Source organism: the organism of the source record quoted next, unplaced genomic scaffold (assembly GCF_019419815.1).
Source record: "Pyrus x bretschneideri cultivar Hongxiangsu unplaced genomic scaffold, Pyrus_bretschneideri_v1 Contig5, whole genome shotgun sequence".
In the NCBI taxonomy this organism is placed as follows: Eukaryota; Viridiplantae; Streptophyta; class Magnoliopsida; order Rosales; family Rosaceae; genus Pyrus; species Pyrus x bretschneideri.
In genome coordinates, this window is record NW_025999787.1 from 6,969,134 (window position 1) to 6,980,783 (window position 11,650).

General features: G+C 37.6%; 2 protein-coding genes across 2 annotated transcripts; one reads left to right on the plus strand and one right to left on the minus strand.

Annotated features, from left to right (window-relative positions):
• The first annotated feature begins 4,731 nt into the window (after window positions 1-4,731).
• On the plus strand, window positions 4,732-8,140 carry LOC103954305 (probable serine/threonine-protein kinase PBL9). Its single transcript, XM_009366120.3, has 7 exons — window positions 4,732-5,044; window positions 5,308-5,406; window positions 5,942-6,255; window positions 6,553-6,688; window positions 6,781-6,923; window positions 7,034-7,157; window positions 7,457-8,140. The coding sequence occupies exons 2-7, from the start codon at window positions 5,355-5,357 to the stop codon at window positions 7,942-7,944; spliced, it is 1,257 nt and encodes a 418-aa protein (XP_009364395.1). The 5' UTR covers window positions 4,732-5,044; window positions 5,308-5,354; the 3' UTR covers window positions 7,945-8,140.
• A 112-nt stretch (window positions 8,141-8,252) lies between these two features.
• On the minus strand, window positions 8,253-11,650 carry LOC103954304 (serine/threonine-protein kinase PCRK1). Its single transcript, XM_009366119.3, has 4 exons — window positions 10,940-11,650; window positions 10,085-10,345; window positions 9,384-9,506; window positions 8,253-9,052 (listed from the first exon to the last, which is right to left on the minus strand). Exons 1-4 carry the CDS (start codon window positions 11,324-11,326, stop codon window positions 8,492-8,494), a joined length of 1,332 nt encoding a protein of 443 aa, XP_009364394.2. The 5' UTR covers window positions 11,327-11,650; the 3' UTR covers window positions 8,253-8,491.

The following is an 11,650-nucleotide window of genomic DNA, read 5'->3' on the forward strand; positions in this document are numbered from 1 at the left end:
AAAAAAAAATTATAACTAAAATTAAAATAAATTATTATATTATATTTAATACCATATCATTTTTAGTCATTTAACATGGTCACAGCAGTTTTATATAAAAGTTTACCAAACACTTGAACATTGATTTTTTTTGTTAAAAACACTTTTACAAAAAAAATTACCAAACACTTAACTGTTTTATCTTATAGTTGTTTATTCTCATAGTACAACAGAAATAGTTTTTTTTAAATCACAGAAATACTAAACTAGCCCTTATTCTCGGGTCGCCTCCCTCCAGATCAGGATCCTCTCCTGAGCTAAGGGTGAGGATCCTCCTGAGAAAGCTTATCGGGCTATTGAAATTTTATTCAACGGTTTAAAACAAGGAGCTCTTTAAAAATTATAATAATTGTAACTTTGGATAAAATTTCAACAATCTAATGAACTTGCTCAAGAGGATCCTCATCTTTAGCTTCGGAGAGGATCATGATCCCCTCCCTCCAGCCATTCTGGCCATGTTCTACAGTTGCGGTGTACTCCTCTTGGCAGACATGCCCCTGCATGGGACCCTGGTCAAATGGGTCCCAACGCGCTGATTTATTCTGAGAAATCCCAAAAGATGTGGTGGGACGATCACATCTAAGATTTGATGCGCACGTAGCATGTGAATGTGATAAAGGATCATGATGATCACAAGTGTGAAAAGTCCGCATATCGGATGGCTGTGATTTTACGAAGAGAAGGGTGACGTCATGTGTGAAGGAGCAATACGAAGACCATTTCAAAATGAGATGTCCAATTTTAAACTAAAATTTAAATTTGAAGGTTTATATGACACATTGGCATCTTTTAAATTTTTGCTCACCAACCAATATGTCAAATTTTAAATATAAAATAAAAATTCATATATATTTTCTTTGCATTGGGTGTTAATGCTTTAAACCAATAAAAAAAATTAATAAAAAGCATTTAATAATTAATTAAAAAAATCTAAAGGTGCTGTCAAATTTGGCAGTAAGGGGGAGAGATGTCAATCTCTATCATCCCACATCAGATTTGGCTTATCGGTTGGAAAACATTAATGCTGCCTTTTGTTACTGTTATTGCTGATTTGGACAATTTGACATCTCATTTAAAGATACTCTAAGGCATACGAATGAATAAACATCATTTGTTGAGATTGAAAAGGTAAATATTTGGGGTATACTGAAATATCAATGTGTTTATTTGGTTTTGGTGCCACATTCTCACGAGAAATTTTTTCGGTGTAAAAAGCATAATTTGGTAAATTAAGTGTCATGATATAAATAAATAAATTTTTTTTTAATATTCAACTACTTTTTTTATTATATTTAATGTAAAAAGCTGTTTTAATGACATATTGAAATATCACTCTCACCTCACGGGATTTACGGTTTCCAAAAATCTGGAAGAAAGAAAACATGGCTAAGGTTTTTCTCACCTCAACTTTTGTAGGCCCTTTTGACACCAACTAGGAATTTCTTGCTTTACAAAGATTGCAACGTGAGCCACAAGTCATCCATGGTGACTGTTCGTGTATTTGAATTTAAGAGCAGAAGTAGAAATTTAGACTGAGGTCTGGTCGACTGTAACTTTTCTTTTCCATGTATGGTGTGCGGTGGTTGGTTGACGACATCCTGAAATATGCTCGGTGCGTTGTGCTGAATGCATTACGCTGGTTGTTAAAAGATCAATATGAATTATAAGTTAAGTGAACATTTGTTGAAGTCAAGTCTTATAACGTGGGTTTGTAAGGCAAAACACTAAAATGATTGGTTGCATGATGAGGTCATATTAAGCACGTCTTAAGTGCTCGGGTGTGAAGCAAAACCACAATTGTTATCTCAGATTAAAAACTATCTTTAAAATATAGGGTTTAACTTAATCGTAACTTATACATGCAAGAATTAGTTACACAAGCTACTGAGTATAATTCAATGATCATGAACGACCATTTATTGACACATGTAGATCTCATGTATGATATCCATCAATCAACGTTTTCTAATAGCAAACACGTACATGAACGACTGTATTCACTGGTACGACACTTTCAAAAGTTATGTAATGAGTATATGAATAGTATAATTGGTTACGAGATATGGGTCAATAATGTTGGAAATTTTTGGACGGACTGGGGTAAAAGAAAGGGAAAAACAGATGGACTCACGTAGCTATACGTGATGGTTTCAGCACTTTACAGCTAAATGATAATTTCTACATTTGCTTGGGCCGTGACTCACATGAGAACATTATAAAGCAATGTTGTGTGCTGTTTTTTGTCTTGGTTAGTGAGACAGATGGTTTTTAAGCCCTTGATCGACACTCATGGTGTCTCACAACTCACAAGAATTGCATGGGCTGTGAGGCAACTTTCACGAGGGAACTTTCGTCAATTTGCAAATAATATTCACTTTGCTTGTGTTAGATTTGGTGAAACGGAAAAAAGCCAGTTACATTCAGAAATCTAATAATTAAAAAAAAAAAAAGATAATGTTAGGAAAATTATTTATTTGAATTATAATGTAAATCACGTGATGTGATGTGACGGTTGATAATTGAATTTTTTTAATTGATATTTTTTTTTTTAACAAATGATAGTATTTACATTAAGGGTAATGTTAGAGAGACCAAATTTTGTAAACTAAATGATGTGATTGTTGATTAACGTCTTTATTTCTTATTAATGACACATCATTTGGTTTGCCTATTTGATTTAAAATTTGATCTCCCTAGCATTATGCTTATACTAAAGAGGTGGTGGAGTGAGCTAAACCTTACAATTGGCTTGCTATAATAATGTAGTTCAACTTCACCTTTAGTGAGAATCGAATCTAAGATCTCTCTTTTACAAGTGAAGAATAATAACACTAACCGTAGTATTAAATGACTTATTTAAATCATTAAAGAAAGAAACTAACTATCAATCGCTACATCAAATATGGTCTAAAAACATGCTCCTCTTGTCATTTTTCATTTGAAAAAGATGTAGGATGGAGAGGGAGAAAGAGTGAGAACATTGAGACGTTATGGTCCCAAGAACCAACCATTCTGTTACAAAAACGTATGGTATGGGCTCACACCTAATAAATTAGGAACTCTTTGTATGGCAAGCAAGGCCGCAAGACTATACATGTTTCTTTTGGGTCAATTACAAATTTGCATTCACATAGTTTAGGGCGTGTAATTACAATGTCCTTAATTTAAACATTGGCAAAAACAATCCTTAATATTATAAGTGGTTATATTATTGGTTCTCGTCCATGAAACTATCACCTGATAGGTATTTCAATATGATTGTTATATTAACATGAGATATTACTAATTTGGTCATATTGTAACATGTATATATACTTTATTAGGGAAAATTAGACTCTACCACTTCTTTTTCACGTTTTTTAAACTAAACATTTGTAGTGTTTTAAGTTTTGATTAAACTTTTAAAATTTTAATTAGGGTGCTTTAATGTATGTTCACATCAACATTTTCTTATTTAATTCATTATCTTTTATTAATGTAAAAGGATATATACTCATTTCCAGTTTATCCTTTAATATCTATTACTAATTTTTAATTATCTCCCTAAAAATCGGAGAACAGTTTTCTGCTTTTTCGTTTCTCACCCACTTCATCAAAAGAGAGATACAGTTGTGAGAAATTTTGCAGGGGAGAGAGAAACAGAAAGAGGGGGAGATAACATAGCTATTGGTGTGTGCTCCAATACGGTGTGAAGTTGAAAGAAAAAGGTACTAAGAAATAGAAGCAAATATCAAGTTGTTTTTAAAAATTGTAAAAGAAATTATGTTGAAATTGAATACTGAATCATAACCGCTAGAGATTTTATAGTTAATTTGGTACACTACATAAAATGACAAATCATATAATTTTGTATTATGTGGCGCCTCAATTGTAGGAAGATGTTTAATCAAAATTCTAAAAGATATGGATGTTTAATCTCAAAATTTCAAGAGCTAAGCATATCAAAACGCTCCTATTTATTAATACTTCTTCATATTATAAAGCATAAATAAGTACCATTACATAACAATGTGACAATAACACTTGGTAATTAGACTAATAAATGGGGACAATGATTAGGATTTCTTTTTCGCCAACTTTTAAAAGACAGTAAGCAAATTGTCACTAACACCAACCGAAAGGGTTCAAGGATAATTGCCCTATAATCTAATGCTACTAACAAGTGCAAGAATATTTCTTAAAATATTGTCCTATGATAAAAAGGTTTAACTCAAATCGAAAACCAGCGCAATACCTAATTAATTCTTATACGCAACACCATTTTTTCTATTTTTCTCCCGAAGAAATGATATCCATCAACTCCTACGTGTATGAAGATGGAAACTTAACCCACTTTGAAAAAGACAGAGTAAACAAAATTTCAGTGGCTAAATTAAATTAAGTTGCAGAGTCCCAAAGCTGCTGAAGCCAAGCCATCTCATGGAACACGAGACATTATATTACAAGTCCATAATATATGATAAGATTCTTCTTCGTTTAAATATTTTTTATGCGTTCAAAACACGAGTTTGTATATCATATATATTGTAATACGAATAAAATTTTTGTTTATTGTAAGTGTTTATCAACGTACACTATAGTAAGTGATGTACTCTGAAAAGCTTCTCGAAGATTGGGGTCTTTGAAACCAAATCAAACGGCTAAGGAAGGTTTAGCAGATGTGAGTAGGCTTATCATCGGTGACTCGACAGAATGATATAGAGTGAGAGATAGGAAAGCCAAAAAACAGAGCGGTAGGAAACGTTGAGCTGAAGAGCGGGACCAGCCCGCCATTAATGCAGTACTCTGAGCCTTCCTTCACAGCCCAACCCTCTCTCCATCACACCAAAAGCTTTTAGTCAACTTGCTCCTGGTCAGAAAAAGTTTTCTGTTCTGTATATCTGCTCATTAGAAAGCAGAAAACCATAACACTCGAAACCATAAACAACCCACCTCCCTCTCTGTTATCTCTCTCTCTCTCTCTCTCTCTCTCTCTGAATACATTCCAGTTTTCGAAAAAAAAGAGGTTGGTTTTTGGATTCTTGGTGTTTTAGTTAATGGGTTTTTGTTAATTCTGTATCTAGATTAAGAAAGTTTCTTTCTTTCTTGTTTTGGAGAAAAACAAATTGAATCTCAGTTAAAACCAATCAACTTTGGAAGCTTTGATGCCAACTTTTTCTGTTCCTTCTCTCTTTTGGGTTGAAAAGTTACTGCTTTTACTCTAGATCTATCGGTTCTGAAGTTCATTTGAAGTGCTTTCAGCTGAAACAAAATCTGTGTGATCTGCAGGTGGAGGGTTTGAGGAAAGCTGGTTGTTTTTTCTAGGGCTAGAATTCATGGGGGTCTGCCTGAGCGCCCGAATCAAAGCTGAGAGCCCTGCAAATACAGGTACATATAGATTTCATGGATTCTAATTGCCACAAGTGTCGTTATACTTACTTGGTGTTTCAACCCGGGAAGCAATCCATCACTTGCGTACTTGCTTGATTTTGGTTCAGCTGTGTGTTCGGAATTTTGGGTTTTATCGAATTATAGTATTGTTTCAGTAGAAATTATAATTATGGATTTGTATAATGTTGGTCCTGCGTGGGTGGTTTGTTGAAAAACAGATTATCTGGAAACTTAAATATTTTCTCATGTTTATTTTCCCCTGTTTAGTTGCTGCTAGATTCTCCGAAGGAGTTTATTCGGTTTCCTTCACAATACGAAAAATAGGAATGTCACTGAGCATTTATCGCTTTGCCATTCTCTGATGAATTTGTTCTTCTTTCAAAATACAGCCGAAAACGAGAGGAGAAGTTTCACTTCTCAATAATTGTCTTAGATAATATGGTGTAAGGTATTGAGTAGTACGAACGGGGAAGCTTATCGATGCCTCGGTGGTGACTTTAAATTGATTTCCACTTCACATTTACTTGTGCAGGTTCAAAATTCGAAAGCAATGATGGGAGCCTCAGCGCAAGCAGTAAGGTCTCATCATATACGGCACCTCCAACTCCTCGGAGTGAGGGTGAGATCTTGCAGTCTTCCAATCTAAAGAGCTTTAGTTTTAACAACCTCAAAATGGCCACAAGGAATTTCCGTCCTGATAGTGTGTTGGGAGAAGGTGGATTTGGTTCTGTTTTTAAGGGGTGGATTGATGAAAATTCGTTTACTGCTGCAAAGCCTGGGACTGGCATAGTTTTGGCTGTGAAACGGCTTAACCAAGAAAGTTATCAGGGTCACCGAGAGTGGTTGGTGAGTTATTTTTTCCCCTGATTATATACTTCACACAAATTGAAAACTTGCGTATTATCATACTCGGTTCTTTGATCTTATATATATACGGTGAACCTCTTAAACGTCTGGTTAAGGCAGAGTTAAGCTAGGCATTGGTGCTTTTAAGTTTCAACAAATAATCGTTTGAGCCGTCCTGCTCTTGATTGCCTAGTACTAGGCTACTAGCAAATCCTGAGTTTCGCAATTTTAAAATGAATTTTACTCCTTTTCTCCTCAAAATTGACTTATCTTGTGCTTTCATTTGGGTTTTTATAGGCAGAAGTGAATTATCTAGGACAGCTCTACCACCCGAATCTCGTGAAACTAATTGGCTTTTGCTTGGAGGATGAACACCGACTTCTGGTGTATGAATTCATGCCTCGGGGCAGCTTGGAAAATCATTTGTTCAGGAGTAAGTTCTTTCAGCTACGTCTCCGGATACATTTGAAACAAGATTGTTTTAGCAATTAATGTATTGAAGATTTTAAACTGACTTTGTACCAGGAGGCTCTTATTTCCATCCTCTTTCTTGGAACCTCCGCATCAAGGTTGCCCTTGGTGCTGCAAGGGGTCTTGCTTTTCTTCACAGTGCTGAAACAAAAGTGATATACCGAGACTTCAAGACGTCGAACATCCTGCTTGATTCGGTATGTGACTACTCAATGTGTTAACTACAATATTATGATTATATTAGGAGATCTTTTGACTTCATTGTGTTCTATTCTGAGAATTTCTTTGGTTTCTGATATAATTCCAGAACTACAACGCAAAACTTTCCGACTTTGGTTTGGCCAAAGATGGGCCAACGGGTGATAAAAGCCATGTCTCTACGAGGATCATGGGTACCTATGGATATGCAGCACCGGAATATCTAGCCACAGGTATTAAAAGTCGGGTTTTTACCACAAATGATCCTTTATGCATTATAAATGCATAATTTACGTCTGTTATGTCTTAAACCAATCAATAACATCATTCATGTTTTATAAAACACATCAATATGGTCCTTCCGCAAACTCCGTTACAAATTCCGTTTGTGTGCTGATGTGGTATACATGTGGGACTTGTTCTCTTTCCACTTTCAACTTGGAATATTTCCAAGTGCTTTGGTTTTATATTCCTGATTACCAGATATCAAAATTGATGCCTGTATAACGGCTCCAGTTTTCACTAATTCCAGGTCATCTAACTGCCAAGAGCGACATCTATAGTTTCGGAGTCGTTTTGTTGGAGATGTTATCTGGCCGGAGAGCAGTTGACAAGAACCGGCCATCTGGAGAACACAATCTGGTGGAGTGGGCTAAACCCTTCCTGGTAAACAAGCGTAAGATCTTTCGCATCATAGACAACCGTCTAGAAGGTCAGTATTCAATGGATGGAGCTCACAAGGCAGGTATCCTTGCAGCAAGATGCCTGTCCACAGAATCCAAGCTCAGGCCAAACATGGATGAGGTTGTAAAAACACTTGAACAACTGCCAGATTATAATCCCACCGGAGGCACTCAGAGTAATGGTCAAAGGATGCGCAGACGAAGTGCAGACGATGCTAGCAAGGCCAAGCGTGCAGCAGCAGCAGCAGCAGCAGCAGCTGATGCGATAAAGGCAGCTAACGAGGCAAGGAAAACTGTCGCCTATCCTCGGCCCTCTGCTTCCCCGCTTTACGCTTGAAAATGGCAAAAGCTGCAATATACGAATGTTCGTCCTGTGGGTGTACAGTTTATTATGGCTAAATGTTATTCAAATTTCAACCCTTTCTTGACAAATTAGGCGAGCTTGTAAAATGAGCATTGCCATGATGTATCTTGTTTATCACCAAATTGTTACTTTGGCTTGGAATAGTAGGGATGCAAGCGCTTTTGTTCGATTCTTTTAGTAGCTGCGAGTGAGAGGCCTTTCTTTTTTATCACGGGCGCCACGAACCCCTAAAATCTTTTATGTATGTTTGAAACATCATTCAATACTCGGTACTCGTTACAGGGGAGAGAATTAACCTGTGACTCAAATTATGTGCATGAATCAGACGGTTGCATGCCTCAAAAGTGCAGCGTCTTTTTACAAATTATATATACAAACCATCTACCGGAAAAAAAAAAAGGATAGGAACCCTATACCTCCGTAAGTTTTGAAGAACAAGTATCTGTTGTCTTTCGTTCCAGGAGCGAGGAAAGCTCGTGGATGAGGGTTTTTTCCTGACACAATCTGGCTGATTGCTTAATCACCAAGTTCTTATCAACCACGGGCTCCAGTTTCTCCAATCCAACTTCCGAATAGACTTGGTTCTAAAGTTTACCATGTCTCTTATATCGAAAACCGTCTTTTTGTTCCCTTGTTTAGTAGACTCGATTGCAGTCTCCTCCACGGTTTCTTTCTTTGCTTCTTCGGTTTCAATCACAGGTTCAGGGACAACTTTGTCTTGAGATGACAGCTCATCTATGATGCATCGCAAAACCCCAACCACCTCACTCATTTTCGGGCGAGACTTTGGTTGTTTTAATAGACATCTGTTGGCTAATGATGCAAGATTTTGAGCTGATTTGATGCAATACTGTCCTTCAAGCCGAGGGTCAACAATAACGTGGAATTTCTTTGAGTCTGGAACATAGGGCTTGACCCATTCCAAAAGCTTTTGCTCATTCCGGGGCAAATTTCTGTCCACTGCCCTTCTTCCTGTGATGAGCTCATACAGAACCACTCCGAAGCTCCATACGTCACTTTTAGCAGTCAGCTTCCCTGTATGTACATATTCTGGAGCCGCATAACCTATTGTCCCCACAATCTATAAAAACCGAATATTCATTGTAAGTAATGCATTTCCCAGAACACAGGACTTACAATTCACCAGAAACAAGCAAAGAAGTTGGTTGCCATTGCTAATAGGTCCCATTTCAGAATTCATAAGAGATTGGCCATCAGTTTAGTCTTCCCAGAAATTTTCAAAGTGCCAAGGAAGGCCTAGAATTTTCAACAACCATTTACTTTTATCGCTAATATCACCTAGGCGAAATCAGCGACTTTGCATCCCAAACTCCCAACACCTTAAGAGGACGATATGCCCAAATTCATTCTAGAAAGACAAACTTCTCTACCCGAAGGATAATGCAACTTACTGTTGTTGAAACATGACTTGTTCCCTCTGGAGGTCCCTGCCTTGCGAGTCCAAAGTCTGAAAGCTTTGCATTGAAGTCCTCGTCTAGCAGAATGTTTGATGGTTTAAAGTCGCGGAAAATTAGCTGCACCGATTATAAGGAAGATCCAGATCATATTGACTAGAGAATAGTTGAGAAGGTAACTTAAACAAAATGTAGGCCACCAGATATATGAAAAGTGACGGGAGGCATGAATTTGCAGATATCATCTGTTATAAAAAAAAAAAAAAAAAATGGGAATATTTACGCACAAAAAACTGTTTGGACGAGGGATTTGCAAGTACCAGGGGATTTAGGTTAAGTTAGTTAGAAATGCACTACAAAAGATCATATGGAGCTTTTGAACTTAGATACTCGATACAATGCAATAACAGGGATTTACAAATGACTACTTCGAAGGAGTCATTTGTGAATCTTTTGTTTGTCTTTCTAATTATCATGCAACGCATTTCAACTCCCTCAATCTAATTTTTTGTAGTTCATTTCCAACTAACTTAGCCTAAATCCCTTGGTACTTGCAAATCCCTCCTGCAAACGACCTAAGGGAACAAGGGAAAAGGCTACAGACAATGGATCTATATGTATATTTTAGATAAGGGCAACGTGAGAAGAGTGTCTTCATGTAGGGTAGTTTTGATATAAAAATAAACAATAGAGCGTACCTGAAAATCCATCTCTTCATGTAGATATGCCAATCCGCGGGCTGCATCATGGGCAATTCTTAGTCTTGTCATCCATGGGAGAGATGGTGAAAACCGAACCAATAGATGGTCCTCCAAGCTTTTATTACGCATAAGTTCATAAACCAATAGCCGTTGAATCCCCCTTTCATCGTCTTCTGCACAGTATCCTACTAGCTTAACAAGATTTGGGTGCCTGACAACGCCCAACAAGTTTACTTCGTTAATCCACTCCTTATGCCCCTGAATACTAGAATGTAAAATACTGCAACCCCATTAGACAACCTCAAAAAACTTGAAAACTAGAATCCGAAATAGAGCACGTAAAGTAAAACTACATTCGGACGGGTCAAAGAAATTCTTAATCGAAACCAATCACTAATCAATTATCCTACTAGCAAAACACAATTTCAGTACAAAACTACACAACTGTTAGTAAACCGGCTATGTTGACAACTGACAGGCTTTATACTTCAGAATCATCGACTCCTTTCTAAATATATGGTTTCTCAAGTATGCCGTGCCCACAACCCGAATTCAACTAGCTGAAATGACACAAATCCCATCTCCAAATTCAAGCAACGCCACAAACTTACTAGAAAATAACAACAAAACGAAACCCACAAAGCAACAGTCCCAGAGAAAAGCTTGATAAATTCAAATTTAGGATATACAATAATTGCCACGTAGAATTTGTAAAATTGCAATCCAATCCAACAATTTTAGTGATTAAAACACTAAAAATCCAAAGCTTTTCAGATACAGTAACTATCTTACAATAAAAAGGCGACAAATTTTGAAAGAAAAAAAAAATTGAAAGGGGACCAAAGAGCATGCCTGGAAGCCATTGCGACTCAACTGTTTGATAGCAACGTCCAATTTCCCGTCGCCGACGTCGCAGCCGCTGACGATTCCTCTGTAAACGCACCCAAACCCTCCTTCCCCAATCAGCAATGCCCTGCTGAATCCCCTGGTCGCCGCCTTCAGCTCCGAGAACGTGAACACCCTCAGGTCATTGGCCCGCCGCATACTCAGCAGCTCCTGGAATGCCAACGAGTCGGACAGGTCCCTCGAGTCCGAGTCGAACTCGGACCGCCTAGTGTCGTACCTGCTGGAGGCCACGCTGAGAGACCGCACCCACGACACCTTCGACGTCGTCCGGGGAACGACGCCGGGTTCATCGTCGTCCCGCCGCTCCCCGTTAGTGAAATGGAAGCACTTCATCGGTTCAGAAGAAAGTCCGGCAAAGTTCAGAAGTTGCAGACACAGAGAGTCAAAAGAGAGAGAGAGAGAGAGAGAGAGAGGAGCTTGGAATTCGATCGCAACTTAGAACGACGAAGTTGACAAAATGTTTGTTTGTTTTTATATTTTAAAACGTTGAATTTCGAGAAATTGGGCGGCGATTTTGCCGAGAAAAAAAAATCATATGCCAACAAAATAGTGGGTTGTTTAAAACGAAGGCAATATTGGAGTAAAATAATCGAAACAAGCTAGTCTTAGGTAGGGATGTTTATCGGTTCGAGTTCGACTCGTGTTCGGTTTGTTTTT